Source organism: Chaetodon trifascialis, chromosome 17, assembly GCF_039877785.1.
Source record: "Chaetodon trifascialis isolate fChaTrf1 chromosome 17, fChaTrf1.hap1, whole genome shotgun sequence".
NCBI classification, from domain to species: Eukaryota; Metazoa; Chordata; class Actinopteri; order Chaetodontiformes; family Chaetodontidae; genus Chaetodon; species Chaetodon trifascialis.
Genome location: NC_092072.1, coordinates 8265336 through 8282635, shown reverse-complemented (window position 1 = coordinate 8282635; position 17300 = coordinate 8265336). Strand labels below are relative to the sequence as shown.

Genomic DNA, 17300 nt, shown 5'->3' with positions numbered 1-17300 from the left:
GCTAATTAACATGGAGGTGAACAGAGCTGGATTTAAAATACTTAAACTGAAATGAAATTGCATTATTTTGTATGCTACAGCATACATGCAGACTCTGAATCACATGCTCTGTGTTATGCACTGAGAAAAAAAAAAACTTTTCATATTTGTTTAGTTTAATGATAGTGCCCACAGAACACTGTTCTGGTATCCATCTACACGGATGAAGAACTTATTTGAATACAGCCAATCAAAGCTTTCAAAAATAAGTAATGTCACTGTTATATCACAGGTGGAGAAGCGTGTCACACTGAGACAAACAGCAGCTATACAACACAAGAGCCACAGACCTTGAACAACAATTGACACTGTGTCCACAAGTCTCCTTCTTATATAACGCACAAACATGACCACACGTCTTGTTCTGCACCTTAGCCCAAACAAACATTCACTTCCAATATCCATTTGCAGACTAGATAGCTGATTAACTACTCAGCTGCAGTACATGTACAGCAACTGGATCCAAACATACCTGCAAATGTCTGTTAATACCACAAACAACACACTGCTGTCAAACAGACACAGACACAGCCCTCCAGCCAGGAGCATTTCTGATAATTCTATTAAACATCTTCTTAATCATAACAAATACTAACAACACACTGACAATATTTCAGACAGCAACAAGGGATGACTGAATGTGATTTCAGTTGGACTTGAAATGTTTTGTGAGGAAGAAAATGCGCTTGACACGCAGGTCAGATCACCAGAATACACACAATGTGTTTTGGTAAAAAATTAACAAGTTAATGTGAGGTCTGGTTCAATTATCTGTCCTGAACAACTTGTGGCAACTGCTCATGCTCGCTCCTGAAAAGGCTTAGCCAAAGCTGGGCTTTGGTGAAAACCCAAAAGCACCACACAAACATTAGGAGGAAGCTGGTTTAAAGCTGCGTGACACCTACCACTTCTGCATCTCACAGTTGGGTTCACAGCTGTGGTTTATGAAGCGTGCCTCATTGCCCATTCGGTAACTGTCAATCACCATGCCGCTATCCAGGTTCAGACAGTAGTGGCCACTGTGAGAATAGTACTGCTCCATCATACGGCTCCTGAAAAACAGTAGGACAGAGGGGGTGGAAGATTAAAAGAGAGGCTTTCGTTAATTTCTCTGTCAGGATAAATTAAGTCCTGAACAGAGGAAGTGAAACAGGCAGAAAGACAGACGCAGGACATTCGTGTCTGCCACCCATTAGGAACTTCTCACATACTATGTGACCCAATTAACTCACCTAAACTCCTGTTCGCTAACCACCTCTCCCAAGTACTCGATGATAAACTGTCCAGGGCGAAGTGGCTCCTTGGTGCGGATGCCCCAGCCCTTGCCCTCAGCACGGAATCGCTCCAGACACTGGACCCACTCATGTCTCTGGATGTGCTGGTTGTCACACTGATCAGTACATGGACAGGTGCTGGGGGAGCACTCAGCAAAGCTCATCCTGGGGAAATAGGCAATTAAAAAAAAATGTATAATGAGGCTGAGGCTGCAATTCCCTTGTCTTAACACCATGCCTACCCTCCATTCACACTTGTTTCATTAATTGTCTGATTACTTTAACCAACTTTACAACAATATTCCGAGACAAACATATGACTAAACTTGAATGCTGATTTTTCAGTGCTGATGTTATGCTGTGATTTGTCTTTACCTATTCAGGCAATCATCTAGGCAGCCCTTTTCATTCAAGTTCTCACGAGGTTTACAGTTGCATGTAGTTGTTTCATAACCAGACAGAGGCTTCACATCCACATAGACATCTGTGACAGAAAGGGGGGATTACCACTTCACATCGACAGTTACTGACATTCTCATCAAGTGTGACCAGCAGTGACATCAAGAAATATTTTCAATTCCTGGTTTGCAAACAATGCATATAATTTATGACAAGGACTTCAACAGTCAGATCAACCACAACAACCGAAGTAATAGAACAAAAAAAGCAAGAACACACACTGACGAGGCTACATATTGCATTCTGGCTGTATCCCAGGAACAAAGTTGGATACTCACTTGATCTGATCTTTTTATAAAGGGGGACATCAGGCCTCTTGTAAAGCTGAAACACAAAACATAGTGGTAAACACAAAGGGGTTTAAAGTCAGTATCAAATACTTATGTGAGCCTGCTCTGAGGCTGTACCTTCTGAAACTACCCATCAGTAAATTACTGCGAGCATGGAAAAGCCCTACAGACACTAAGTGCTCAACGTGATTGATCACCTGGTCATGTTTCCACAGCCATAAGATGTCATAAGGCAACTGGAAATCAATGCGCTTCTGTCTCAGGTACTTCCCTGAAAAAACAAAACAAAGCAAAGTAAATTTGGGGAGAGACAATAGAACTGAAATGTAAAAATATAAGCCTTGGGTTACTGTAGAAAAGAGGGGTTCTGTTCTTTCCTAGAAACAGGTTTGCTGAGTTATCTGGATACTGATGAGTAACCCCAGAAGCCCTACAATTCTACCTCAAGATAAAATGGTGTTGGCTATTACTCAGCAAAAAGTACTCTGACTAATCCAACTTCATGAGGCAGGCACATGCTTTATCTCTGCACATAGAAGCATGACTCATAATCACACCTTTAACAGCATCAGAAAACATAAATAACTTAGATTTGTTTCAACAACACTGATCAATTAATTTGGTAGTGAGGACATGGTCAGATCCCGTGTTTTAAAAATAGGAAGTGCAAACTAAAAAAGTGATCCAATTTAAGACTCACCAACATGTATAGGAGCTGGAAACAATCCATACTCGTGCTCCCCTGGTATGTACTCTAGCTTCTCTTTCTTTAATTGCAGAAGCTGACTCCGGGGGCTACAAGGTGTGGTACAGAAATGCGAAAATGTAAAGGCAGTTAAAGGCAATGTAAAGGCACAAGCAGTCCAGAAAAACTCCACTATGGCGCATTGATATCTAAAAGCAAACATCAATATCAGAAGCAAAAATGTATCAATTTTCAATGGAACTCACTCTTCAGTCTTGTACACATCAGAGTAAAGTCCTGCCTTCTGGAACTTCTTCTTTGGAGGTCTAGCTGGTCTCTTCTCTCGTTGGCTGGTTATGGGCATGGCCGGGGCTTGTTCCCTGGAGACGGTGGCGGGGCGTTCTGGGGAGCCGCGGCCATCTGGCTTGCTTTCCACTGAGCTAAAAATAGAACCATGACTTGATCTCTAGTGACTTAATAAATGTTTAGATATCAGGATTGAATCTTAAGATTGGTGATCACTGTAAATTTGTGTCTGTTCCATAGCTGAGACTCTGAGGGATAAAGGTTGATTTTCAACATGTGGTGAAAATTGGCTTACCCACGAAACTGCTGGAGCTCGTCCTGGGTAAGCCAGCTTCTTCCTGTCCCAGCTCTGGGCCTTGCCACCAGGTTGCCCAGGTTCTCCTCTCTATCCGGCAATCGCTCCTCAGTCTCTTCTACCTCCCCGTCCTCTTCTTCCTCCTCTTCTTCCTCCTCCCCATCTCTGTCCCAGTGCTTCCTCTTCTGACCTTTTCGACGCTGGCCCTGGACCACAGACTCAATAGCATCTTTCACAGTGTCCCCCTCCCTCCCTCGTCCCCCTGCTGTCCGTTCCCCCCCTCGGTCCCTGTGCCGGGCCTGATTCAATTCAATCACGGGTGGTGGGGATGGTGGAGGGGATGGTAACGGGTGCTTTCTGGGACGTCCAGGGCCCCTCTTCTTCACCACGTTGTTTCCTGTACGAGCTTGTCTCTGCAGCTTCTTGGCACGCAGGATTTTGTTGACGTGGTGCAGGCTGTGTTTGGATGGCTGTGCCCGATGGGAGTGGTGGGGCAGGGAAACATCCAGGCAACAGTCCTGAGAGGGGGAGAGGCAGGAGGAGGAAGCCGAGCCGTGGGAGTGAAACAGGGAAGGTTGGTGATGGTGCTGCTGTCGGTGGTGCAGGGATCCTTCGGGCCCTTCAGAGGTTGAGAGGGCAACACCTCTTGTCTGGATACCTGATGACCCTTGTCAAAAATACAGAAAATTAGTGTTAAGTACTATATGTAGCACTAATGATCAAAGCACATAACACACAGTCTTAGCATCTGTAGGTGGCATTAGGCTGTTTATTTATTAATTACAACTTCTATCTATTCACCATCTCTTAGCTGCTCTTCATTTTCTCTGACTTTCCTCTTTACATCACTCTCCACTTTCACATTTTTCTTCAAACATCTCCTCTTTTCTCATTTATATTATTCTTAGACTTATGTGTCCCCCTTGTCTTCCACAATTTCCCCTACTTCTCATCCTTTAACATTACAAGATGAAGCTTCATATTTCTCTTGCTTCTTCACATCTTTTTTCCCCATTAACATTGCTCTCCCGTGCCTCATTATCCTGACTTCCTTACTCTCTCACTCCTTTCTCCCCTTGTCTAACCTTGAGTCCAAGCTTAGTGAAAAGGAATTGACCTATGCCCAGTGACCCACAAAGACTTGTCACAGCAAGATCAGGGAGGCCACACATGTAACCCAAGTGACCCGGTAAGACAGGGTCAAAACGGGACAACCGATTAACTACATTATCAACAGGTTTAGCCATTAACGATTTAACCTGAACCCCTGCCCCATTTCCATGTGTGAATATGTGGTCATGGTGCGTGATCATGCATGGTGTGAACATGACGTTCTTAACAGCAGTTGCCATTAACAACTTATTTGTATTTTTTATTTTGTACTTTTGCTGACTGGAAATATGAATATTTGGATGAAAACATGCATATTCACACCTGCTCCTATATGCTACACCTTGTCTTTGGCCTCCCTTACAGTCCTTTCTTCCCCACATCACTCTAGAGTCTCCTGTCAGTACGCATCAATCTACTTCCATCATTCCCCACTTGTCTTGTGTGTCAGCCCAGTCTCCACCTTTGGTCTCATCTACTTTCACAGTGCAGTCTGTGACCACTGGTTGACCCCAACTCCTAAGCTCTAATCCAGGATTACTCTGGCATGGTTTGATCTACACCATGCTGTCTCCAAGGGGACCTTACAGTTTCCCATCTCACTTACTAACATGCACATGAACATTAAGTAGTATTCGCATTGAAAACACCCTCCCCACCACTGCTCACAGACACACTAGGACATCAGTTTTAGTCAGGGGGCATTCAGAGTCACAGTGATGAAGCAAGACCATTTCTGAGGAACTATGTCTTGCATCAGCAACATGAGCTCAGCCCAGGTGCCGGGTATACTGAAGGATAGGACTAAGGCTCACATTGTGGGCTTTTGAGGGAAATGTCTACTAAATATAGCATGTTAACAAAACACTCCACCCCTTAAACTCTGGCAGGAATGCTATATCAACTGTGGCCAACTGCAACCATCCACACTCAGAGAGAAGCCAGTTTAAGTCATTACGCATGCTTTTTTTTTTTGGCCAAGCCCGTTAACCACTAGTAAGAGCTACCAAATGTCAGACAGTGTATGCACAGGGGATGTCACTGTCTTTCCAGGAGAATTTTTTTTCACTAAAATACGTGGCTTATTCCACTTAGTAGTTTCTTCGTACAGATGGGGGAGAGATGTGAGGGCTAGAAGAACAGAACAGATCATTTTCCAGTGTTGTTTGATTGTAGAATGACTGAGATATGGATGGTTCTAGTAAATTTCTCAGCACTATGAAGGATTTACAAAAGACACACAAGCTTCACCGAGCAGAGATCAAGCAAGATTTTCAAGGCCCCTCGCTGTGCCATATGTCAGAGCCTGAAAGAGTTACTGCCCAAATACATAGTCCTGAAATCAGCGCTGGATCTAATTGACTGCGTGCTGAGCCAAATTCACCATAGCTGTGCCAAGCTATAAAGCAAAAGAATCACAGGATTTTTGTACAACTGTATCAGGACTAATTTGGTGCACAATTGACTCCTATAACCTTTAACCATGGCAAATTTTATTTGGGTCAAAAGGTTTTCTGTGGTAAATAGCTCATTTAACTCAAAAGTCTATAGGGCTGCATAATGATTATGGGATTCTATGCAGTGAATGTCATATCCAAGAACAAAAAAATGCTAATTGACCCCTGATGTTTTCTGGTTTCTATACAGTTTTCTCTTTATTTTAAATGAACTATGCAGATGCTGTCGTAAACTGTATATCAGTTCATCAGTGGACACTGTGCTTTAGGCAGCCCATTAAAAAGATCCAATTAGATTAATCTCAACCAGATTAGACATACCTAACTCTCTCCTTTCTGCTGATGTTGAGCGGTCCTTCCTCATTGGCCGGTCCATGCGGGAAAAGCTGGAGCTCTCTGGGACTACCTCAGTCTTTCTGCTCCTGCCCCCCTTCAGTGTAGTGCGGGTGAGAGCAGAGGCAAACAAATTTGTAAGGTTTGGAGAATCATGGGCTCCAGGCTCTCCATCGTCCGTGGGGGTAAGAGGCTCCTCATCCTCGCTGTCTGAGCAGCCAGCTGGGTCTTCAGCTCGTCCATCTGAGAAAGGACCCTGGCCAGGTGCCACATGACTCCGTGAAAGCTTTGAGTAGTCTGCCTTAGAGCTGCCCATCCTGAACCAGGACTCTACTGGGTGGTGGCCTTTTGAGCTGCTACCCAGTGCAAGCCTGGAGGGCCCAAGACAGGACATGGAGCCTTCCTTGCGCTTGTACCTTTCTGCAGATGAGGATGAGGAAGAAGAAGGTGAATTGGCAGAAGTGGTTGCAGCTTGTTTGCTGGCACCGATGATGGAGGTGTCTCGTCCAAAGCGGCATCGCTGTAAAGACTCCGCCATTCCTAAACTGCCAACTCGCTCTCCTTTCCCTGATGCTCCACTTTCAGAAATCCCTGCGTTAACCCGACTCTCTGATCCTCCTCTTGCAGCTTCCTCCCTGTCGTCCTCAGCGCAGCGCTCTCTGTGCTTGTGTCTGTGTTTATGTTTGTGGTGCCAGTTGAAGGAAAGCTCAGATGACATGGGTGGATACAGGACAGGGGACCTTCCTCCTCCCAGATACTCCTGCCTAAGCAGCTTATGTTTTTTCTTGTGAAATTTGGAGGGGTTCAGCAGGAGATGTGAAGGGTGGTGGTGATGCATGTAAGATGTTGGGGGAGGAGGGGGAAAAGATGGTGAGTGGTGAGAGTGGTGGGATGGGGCTGTGTGGGGTGACTGGTGGTGTGGGTGGGGATACAGAGCGCTAGCTGGAGGATAGCCTCTGTAATAGCCCAACCCCAGGGGGCCAGAGGAGTAGGGAACACTGTAGGATGGGTGGTAGAAGCCTCCACTGGAGAGTGGAAATCCAAGTCCAGGTACAAAGGGAACTTCAGACATGGACTCCCTCAGTTTGGGAGGCCGTCCCCGTTTCTTCTTCATGTCTGGTTTACGAACATAGTGCAATGGGTCACAGGAGTATGCAGGATGGGAGTAAAAGCTGCCGAAGTTAACCCTGAAGATTGTAGGCAGGAGGTCCCTGTGGACATAATGATGTGGAGGTGGGCCAGCAGTGCCTCCTATGCCACCACTGGCCCTGCTTCCCACTCCTGGTACTCTACTTGTTCCCGCTGCTATGCCTATTCCACTGCCAAGCCGGTGCCCTGTAGTACGGTGTGCTATCCGAATTTCACTCAGTCTCACGACAATCTCATCCAGCTCAGCAAGAAAGTCTGGATCATGCCGTCGAGAGCGCAGCTGCAAGTACTTCTTCTTGCGTTTCCTTTTCTGTCTCTTTAGCTTGTCATAGCCAGGGCACCCATGGCTGCGGCGTTTACACTTGTGCTTATGCTTCTCCTTGTGTCCCATTAGGGAGGAGGGGGGAGCTGCTGGGTGAGGTCTCCGGGGATCAGGGGATGACCTTGCCCCGTGGGGTGATGGAGAGGGTGAGGGATGTTCCATGAGCACAGTGGAGTGTCGCCGCCTGCCTCTGGAATTAAGGCCCACCCCTGGACCCATAGCTGAACCGATGACCCCTGGCATTAATAATCCACTGCCCATTCCAGGTGGCACCCCGATTCCACCCAAACCACCCGCCCCTCCAGCTTTCTCACCACGATCAGAGGTGCTGTTATTGTCTGTTCCTATACCACTGTCACTGGGCACTGTCTCCTCACTGTGTGACTCACTGACTGGTGACGGAGTGGCTTCTTTTAGCTCACTGAGGGGAGCAGGGGAGGTAGGATGGAGCGGCCTGGGAGGGGAAAGCTTATGGTAATGGTAGTGCTGCCTGTAATGGTGGTGGTGGTGATGGTATCCCCGGCAAGAAGACTTTTTCTGGGAAGCTGCTGTCGCAAGAGACGATGACGCTGAGCCCATCCCCAGGTTGCGGGGATTAGGGGCCGAAAAGGTTGGGGGAGGGAAGGAGAACGTGTTGTGGCTATGATGGGGGTTAGAATAGTGAGAGTGACCTCCGAAGTGCACAGAGCCTGGCTCCACAAAGCTGGCATCGCTGATGGGACTGTGGCCACCACTAGACTGTGAGAGGGAAGGGGAGGGAAAGACCTCTGAAGAGGAGAGCTGGTGCTGGTGGTGCTGCTGGGACTGCGATTGATGGTGATGGAGAGGGGATGTGGTGTTTGGGGAAAGGAAGGGTTCTGGGGGCGGAGTTGTAGCTGTGGCATTGGTCACTGCTTTTGGTTTACGGCCTCTCCTCTTACCCATGTATATTGTGCCCTTTTTACTTACATTAATTTGTGGCCCCAGTTTTCCCCCAAAAGAAGCAGCCAGGGAGGACAATGATTGGGTTGTAGCTTCCACAGAACCAACCACACCGCTGGTGCTGCCTTTAGCGGTGTCCTCTGTTCTTGGGCCTAGCAAGATTTGACTGAGAATACGCTTCCGTTTCATACTTTTCATCTTATTGATCTTGCCTATTATGGTTTTCATGATAAGCTGTCCATTTCCTTTGCTGCGGAACCGTTTGTCTCCCATGTCCCCTGACTCTGGAGCCAATGTGGGAGGCTGACCCTCCTGGGGTAAGGTAGGAGGAAGGCGCTTAGGGCGTCCACGTTTTCTAGGCATAGGTTTAGGCGGGTTCAGGTCCACCTCTGGGTGAAGAACAGGCGGGTCCTGCTCTTCTTTGGACTTAAGCAAAGATGAAAAGACCTTGGAGGGGGCCAGCTTGTTAGGAAGGCACCCAGGAGCCGGGGCATCAAGCCTTGGCATTTTAGACTTCGGCCTTCCCCTTTTCTTAGGCTGGGGTGGGAAGAGCTGTGACGCTGGACTTTGTGGCACAGGATTTGGTTTGATCTTATTTGGGTTGGGAGGCCTGCCAACAGGTCTTTTAACTGGCTGTGACGGTGTTTCCAAGCTTGAAGATAAAGGCAAGGTGGTTTTGCTCTGGTCAAAGGGACTGTCCTGGCCTCCTCTGTGACTCTGCGTCTTGTTCATGACACGAGTCCAGCGGGGTTTCCTTCCTCTGCGTTTTTTAAGGGGTTTGCTGTCCTGCTCTGCAGGGGAGTCTAGGGATGAATCAGGAGAATCATCTCTAAGAGGTGTTTGTGGGCTTTCTTCACCATCTGGCTCTGATGAAGAAGGTGCCCTTTGTCTTACAGGTTCAGGGGGACTGCTAGTCCAACCAGGTCTGCCACCATCCCTGTTGGGACTGCGCTTACTTGGACTGGAGCTCTTCCCCCTCTCAACTCGCAGTGACTGATTATTACCCCCCTTGTCTTTCCCTTCTGGCTTTCCTGTTCCTGCTGGAGCAGGACACTTGGTTAAGTCTCTGGGGGTGCCCCTGTCCTGCTCCACCTCACTTGCACTACTTTCCTCTGCCAAGGCAGGACTCTCTCGTGCATGGTGTCCTTGTGAGGGAGCAGAGGAGCCCAGGTGGCTCACCGCACTCACTGTCCTCTGCTCAGCTGAGGTGGTGGAAGAGGATGAAATGGGACAAGATGTCGGAGATGTGGTGTGGGCTAGGCAGTGAGCTGGACGTGACTGTGGCTTGGAAATGCTACTGTTGCTGATGTCACTGTTGCTGTCCTTTGACAGTGCTGACAGGCGGTTATTGCCATAAGAGAGTGTTTGACTGCTGCTGTGATTACTGCAGTTGCTGCTGTTGCTGATGTTGTTACCGCTGCTGCTGCTGCTACTAGCTATCCCAGCCTCTTCTTTATCCTCCGTCCTCAGTGGTGTCAGGGTGGGAGAATTTTCTGAGATACTGTCTTTATTCCGAGAACCATAAGGCCGACCAGGTGGCCGTGACACAGGAGGTGGCGGAGAAAGGTGTACCATTCGTGAATATGTGTTCCTATTGGCCATAGCCCTGTCTCGCTGCTTGGCTGTAGGGGCCATAAAGCCTGAGCTTGGGAGAGGAGGAGCAGGGTCAACCTTTGCAGGTTTGGCTGGCTTGGGGGTCTTTGATGGTGGGCAAGTCGCTATGAGTTGAGCTAATTTCTCAGTGACTGTGGGTGCTCCCCAATTTTGAACACCCTTGTCCTTGTCTCTCTGACTTTCAGTGCTGTAGGTGTACTGAGGAGGTTTAACTCCTTCAAAGCTGGGTTCTTTTGATGCAGGTAGTGGCGGAGAAGGGGAAGATGTCCGGGGGTTAGGCTGTGGAGTTGGTGTTTTCTTCCCAGACGGATGCGTTTTGCTGTCTGGTGGAGGGCGGTGAAGGTTAAGGGGCCTCTCAGATGCAGTGGTGGCTGCTTTCATGTCTGGCTTTGTATCAGACTTGCAATCCATCTTTGGTGAACCCTGCCCAAAAAAGAAAATGATGGCACTTGATTAATGGGAACAAACAGGTGATAACTAAGGAATAATTATTACATTTAAGAATTATACTGCCCAATTTCTACAATGCATGGATGTATACACAACCCTCCAGTTTTTCAAGTAATTCAATATAGTCATATGCTGATATCTTACAACAAATGTGAGAGGAATGTGAAAAATTAAGAGTAGCTATGGTGCTAATGCCACTGAACTTAACACATCTGGCCAGAGACAGCCCCAGCTAAAAGTACAGTCAGAAACAGGTTTCTAGACGCGTTTACAAAATGCAATTTACTGATAGGATTTTCTGTCCAGTGCTGTTCCCAGGCATGCCCATGGGGGAAGTTACATTCAACTCAATAACACTTATCAGGGTCAGACTGGGGACAGAGAGGAAGAGAGAGCAAGAGAGAGAGCAAGAGCAAGAGAGAGAGAGAGAGAGAGAGAGAAAGAGAGAGAGAGAATGGGGGGGTTGTGCAGGGGAGGGGGGTGGAGAGGACATGGCCAGGCAGAGACAGAGGATAGACGACACAGGCAGAGGGAGGCTGGAGGGGGCAGTGCATGATGAATAGAGACCGGCCAACAGAGAACACAAAGGAAACTAAAGAAGAATTTATGCCCTGCTCTTTATCTGTGCAATAACATGGTGATTACTAAGGTAACCTTGTTGTGACCACTGCCTTACTGATGACTGATAACATATTAAGAAAGTAAGGTAAACGTACATAGGTATGTATGTTAAATAAATATATGCCTAGGTGAACATGCTGGATGTCAATACTGAATGTTTGTGCTTTATCGTAATACATAAATTGACTATGTTCTCCCTCCTTACCCTTTTTGCTGCAGCACTCCCATTCACTTGGGAGGGTGACAGGGTGGTAGTGCTGGCAGGAGGAGGAGCAGGAGGAGGTGGTGTAGGAGCTTTAGTAGAGGGGGTTGATGAAGATGATGGGACTGGTCTGTTGACACTGGGACTCTTCTCCCTCTCTTTTTCCCTGCCGTGTGACGGACTCTGGCTCTGACTCCCTGGCCCATCACTTGTTGCCCCGGCACGGTTTCCACGAGCACTGCCACCTCCACGTCCTGTATGCCTCACCGTGGCCCTGAAGGCTGGTCGGCACACATAATTCTCCAAGATCTTAGGGGGCTTCTTCGTGCGTTTAGCTTGAAGGCCAATCTTAAGTTTGACATTGCCCTCCGACAGGCTGCTCTCTTTGATGGAGAAATGGGACTGATCACCGCTGGCACCTCCTGACCCACTTGCTCCTGGCCCTCCTGTACCAGCAGAGACAGTGGCTGCGCCCTCTTTCTCTCTGTCTCTCTTCTTCTCCTCCTCTTCTTCTTTCTTTCCACCCCCTCCCTCCTTCTCTCGCTCCCCTGTAGGAGCACCTGAGAGAAGAGGGGGTGGAGTTGCAGTTCCACCCTGAATTTTCGGATCCATCAGAACTTTAAGGGGTGTTCAGGTTTGCTAAGGAGGAGGTGTTGTGGATATTAGGTAGAGTTTTTGTTAGGGGTGGGATGGGGGTGAAGGGGGAAAAGGGGGAGGGGGATAACGGTGAGGGTGAAGCACTCCTTGTTTTTAGGTGGCTTCTCTCCCTTCCTCGGCTGTCCAGCCCTCTTTCTCCGTCCTTCAACTGCAAAAGTAAAGACAGGTATAGCAGGGAGAGAGAAGGGAAAGGGGGGGGGGGATTCCACATTAGTCACTGCAACACACAGAACATCAACCAAACATTGACAGTTTTAAACAGTGCCCTGCAACTGAAAGTATAAAAATGTCTTTTAATGAATGATGGTGTAAAGCAGACGGAGGGCAACAATTTTTATCATCTATTTGGTTAGAGGCTGTCCTTCATCCCGTCTAGGTGACTTTTTATGGTGTGTTCGTCCTCACAGCCTATACCAATCTGTGACCTATTTAGACAGCCAAGGCTCTTCTACCTGAGAAATGCAACCTTAGGCTCAAGGACTGTGAATTGTCCACCTGAGAATTACAAAGCCCACAAAGTCCAGAATCAATAGTTAATCCCACAGTGCTGCCACATCCTTCCTAGGTGTTACAGGATAAGATGCCAAATGAGCAATCCCTTAAGTTGCCTCATTAGCTGCAGTGAAAACGGTGCCTGTGTTAGGGGCACACTGCTCATACCCTGCGTTAGCACAACAGCAGCAGATCGCAGCATGTTTCTTAATTGTGCTCCATAGAGGACAGCCCAATTCAATGAAGTTGTCTACAGCTCCCTGTGGCCACTGAGTGATTTAATGCGGATTCGCCCCCAAGCAGGTGCTTTCTCTGGGTGAAGTCATTTGGAGGCAATTCAGAACTGTGACCTCAGCACATTGGGCCCTCTGGGACTAGACAGAGGATCCGGCCGCCTTTCCCAGCCTTCGCCAGCAGCAACTGAGAGTGAGTGATAGAGCGTCAACGTGCCGGCGGTTTCTCTGCGCCCTACATTAGTGGAGAGCACTAAAAGAGCCACTTAATGGAGCCTCAGGAAAGTCATACAAGTCGTCACATCAGTAAAGTGTCACAGGAAGAGGAAGGGAAAGAAGAATCTCCCCAACACAGAGTCCTAGACCATGTTTGTTTTGGATTATGACTGTGGAAAACAGTAGTAGAGATTTTTTTGTTGTTGTTGAACCACACAGTAAACGCAACCCAATTTTTGGAGTCTGGCCTGTAGTTCCCCCACGCCCTCTTTTCTGTGTTTACTTCAATTACTCACTCCATTTCGCCTCAAAACTGCAGACTCCCCCTTGCTACACATACCACACTCAAATCACACCTCCCTCTTTTCTTTAGCACTCCATCAATCTCTGTGTTCTTTCACCGTTTTCTTTGAGCTTTTCCATCCTCTTCCTGACTCTATTTCGCAAACTTGGAAAGCAGTAGTAACAGCACACAAACTAAAGTCACTGTGTTCCTACTTTAATCAAAAACACATTGCATCCAGCATACACCCCCCCTCCAAAACTCTGCTCCCTGTGTCCTTCTCTCAGAGTGACAAATGTTCTCCCTCTTTCTTTTATACTAAACGCTTGCAGAGATACTGGCTGCTTCCGCTGCCTGACAGCAGCTATGCCAAAAATAAGCCACTATAGTACCTAACTCCGCGAGAGGCTACTGACAAACATCTAGAGAAAAGCCTCCTGGAGAGTCAAAACATTCCCTGTACCTCTAACAAGCTAAGTCAGGTCATTTACTGCCACTTGTTCTGAGATAAATGATCCGATAGTGGGCCAAATCACCTTCTAGTTTTTAACTGACACACACTAAATTGCATCCATTTCACGATTAGCATCTCAGTACTTTCGTATTAACAAAGCAGTTAGGTCTACGCCACAGCCTTTTCGCTTTACAGTCATAGTGCAAAAGAACAGAATAACAGCACTACTGGTTTAAAAGACACATATCAATCGCGCCTGTCCGTCACGTGATTTTACTTTCACAACAATAACCAGGAGCTGACGTGCAAAGACAGATACATAAAACGGGAACAAATGTCAGATATGAAAATGAAAAACAGAAGATCAATAATCAATATCAGGCCAACAAGCTAAGAAATGGCAGAGCAGGCAGGAACGTAGTAAACAACTTCCCGCGCCCCCTCCCATTTCTTTCCCCCTACTCCCTCCCTCCTCTCACTCCCTCCTCACTTTTGCACACGTTGTTCATAACTGCTGATTTCCCTTTGGCCATAGCAATAGTATCCAACCCGCCCACCCCCATCATCACTCACATGAGGGCTGGCGTCTGCCCTCCGAGCGCCGTGTCATTTGCAGGGCTTTTACTCTATCGGTATTAGTACGGAGCCGTGCTCGGGGAGGGGGAGCAGGCAAATACCTTTACTACTACCATGAGTTTATATCATCTAACAGCGGAAGTGATCGAACTTAAATGTAACACGCCATGACCTTAAGCGAAGGGGGCGGCTGCAATGTTTAAACCTCGACGAGAAACGAATTGCTGCAATAAATCGGAGCCGAATGACAGATGTCACCGTGCAAACATCAGTCTGTAGCAGCCCAGGCAAGTTCATTCATTCACTGCCTTAAAATGCAGTGCATAAAACGAGCGTTTAACGTAATTGAGTACACTTTCCGTCGCGTTATGCAAAAAACGTGGTTGGCCAGCGGAGGGCCGTACAGACCAAATAACGTTATCTGCTTTCGGTTTCCTGTACAGTCAACGCTGCACTTGTCTGCGAACACATTAGCCTGCATTTCGCTGCAAGTCCTCATATTCAGTCAGCAAATTCACCCCTGTGCAGTCACACTCATAATTACTGTCTCAATCACAGGGAAATCCGGCCTCCGAGACACGCTCTTACAGCTTCTGAAAGCAGCGAGGGTGACACTGCAATGCATGCAGCCGAGGAATTATTTCGCAGAGCTACTTGTGGGTAAACAGACCATTAAAATCTGGCAAACGGTGAGGAATCCCATTCAGTGGAGCTACACTGTTATGTCAACAGCAGCAATAAAATCTGGATATCTAGTCTAATGTATTAGATTCATATGATCTTCACTCACCTCTGTAATTGTCCAGAAACGGTGTTCACATTATTTGGCTCTGTGTCGTCCCTCAACGTGGTGGCCACATATTGTATCTTCCAAGTGCTGAATTGCCCCCCCGAGAAAAACAAAACATGAAAAATGTCAGATTATATCGGTGATGTTTTTAAGATCTAAGGCATGTTCCGTGAGCTAAAAGCGACAGCCTGAAATGAGTATTTCACCGCTGGTATTTCAGCTACAACTGCATAACACATGTTTGTGCTGTTTTTGGATGTCACATAGGTTAGGACGAGATAATAATGTTGATCCAAAAAAAGATGTGAATGAACGCACACGGTTCTTGACCACGTACAAAAATTGGATTAACCTTTCCACCTCCAAAACACAAAGTTGCGATGGTGTAAGCTGAGTGCCAGCATGTAAAGCATCCCCCCGAAAAAAACGCATTTCCATAATATTCAGGATAATAACAAGCAAGGCGGTAAAGTAATGGGGATGGCTTGACCACTTGGAGCTTAATATAGCCCATGTATTGTGAAAGGTTTGTTTATTTTGTAAGGAGCTAGTTGCTACCATCAATCCAATACTAGACAGCCTGTGCTACATTTTGTATCAATGGCACTGGCAGCGGCTAACTAGCCATCTATCAGCAGCCTGTTTGAGGACGATTCAAGCTAATTTCGCCCTGCATGGCTTTAACTCACACTGCATGTGGGCTCCAAATGAGCAGCAAACGCCTACAGTTTTCAAAGTATTTGTGTAAACCGAGCGAATATGACACAACCCCGGACAAGTGATGCACATAATCTTACATCTCCGTCACATTCTCGTAGGCACTCGTGTTACTACATCTCGCTACGACGGCTAACGATGCACTAGCAAGTCAGCGAAACCCGAAAAAAATCTCCCGACTTTGGTTCGAGGACAAACGCACAATTTATATCGACTGAAACACACGCGCGAAAAATGTGGTGAATTATATTCCAGTGGTGTAAAATAAGAGATGCAGCGCCGTGTAGGTTATTAAAAAAAACACTAACTGTCAACAAAATGGCGGCTGCGTTGAATCAACAGAGACCCGAAATGGATCTCCCTCTATTTCTCCTTCCTCGGTGCAAAAATCCTTTTTCCTTACAGCAACTGGTATCCGTAATATCTCCCGAGATGCTCCGAAATCCAGTCCGACACGCCGTTAGCTGGGCCTGGATGTGTCAGCACGGGCCTCTCTCGTCAATCGGGCCTCCATGTCTGCTCAGCCCGTATCGCTACTGTGTCAGTACAACACGGGCATTCTCAGTCCCGGAGAGGAGGGAGGGAGGGAGAGAGGGAGGGAGGGCAGGAGGACGGACCGAGGAGGGCGGAAGGGAGAGGGGAGGAGAGGGGAGGAGAGGAGAGGAGAGCAAATGTCGGTCGTACGCGGTTCCTGCGGTCCCTGGGCATTGACAAAAATGTCTGTGTTTCATTATTTCACTATTTTAGGCCGCCGCGGAGGGCTGTGTTTTGGGGCCGGTTCAGGGTGTGTGTGTGCTGGTATGCAGCCGTCAACTGTCACCGTGGCGGTGCCTGGACTCAGCTGCCACAGAGCGCGTCAACATCACGTTACAGCACGGAGACAGCTCCAAGCCTCCAACTGAGTCATTCTGCTCCATCAGGGTGTTAGTTCTTCTGTTAGAGTCGAAAGTAGCTGTCGACTAATCGATCAGTAGATTGGCGGTAAATTAATCGTCTTTTTTTTTTTTAACGTATATATATAATCAATTAATTAATGATTTATCAGGCATCATTTCGCATCTTTAGCTTGTCAAATGGGATGATTTTCTCATTTTCTCTGTTTTACATAATTTTAAATAACTTGTTTCATTCAGTTGTACTTTTTTTTTTGCCAATTTATGCACCAAATAATAAATTGATAGATTAAAAAAAATGATGACAATCATCATAGCTGTAGTGCTGTATCCTATTTTATTCTTTCCTGTTCTTTATTGTTGCATTTGGTTTTGTTAGATGTGGCATAGTCTATATTTTACTGAAGGCTGGGCTGGATTATAGCAGGCTCACCTGTTCTATTCAATGAGGCCTGCGACTGC

General features: G+C 47.1%; 1 protein-coding gene across 2 annotated transcripts in view; it reads right to left on the bottom strand.

Moving 5' to 3' along the window:
• The window catches only part of ash1l (ash1 (absent, small, or homeotic)-like (Drosophila)), a 30332-nt gene extending 13819 nt beyond the window's left edge, over window positions 1–16513 (bottom strand). For both annotated transcript variants that reach the window (XM_070983983.1, XM_070983984.1), the window contains exons 1-12: window positions 16349–16513; window positions 15229–15315; window positions 11531–12332; window positions 6237–10677; window positions 3349–4015; window positions 3014–3187; window positions 2763–2857; window positions 2260–2333; window positions 2051–2096; window positions 1689–1797; window positions 1272–1478; window positions 945–1091 (exon numbers count right to left, since the gene is read on the bottom strand). In XM_070983983.1, the coding sequence (XP_070840084.1) occupies window positions 945–1091; window positions 1272–1478; window positions 1689–1797; window positions 2051–2096; window positions 2260–2333; window positions 2763–2857; window positions 3014–3187; window positions 3349–4015; window positions 6237–10677; window positions 11531–12139 (6569 nt within the window). In that variant the 5' untranslated portion in view covers window positions 12140–12332; window positions 15229–15315; window positions 16349–16513. The remainder of the gene's footprint in view (window positions 1–944; window positions 1092–1271; window positions 1479–1688; window positions 1798–2050; window positions 2097–2259; window positions 2334–2762; window positions 2858–3013; window positions 3188–3348; window positions 4016–6236; window positions 10678–11530; window positions 12333–15228; window positions 15316–16348) is intronic.
• Window positions 16514–17300: the final 787 nt, after the last annotated feature.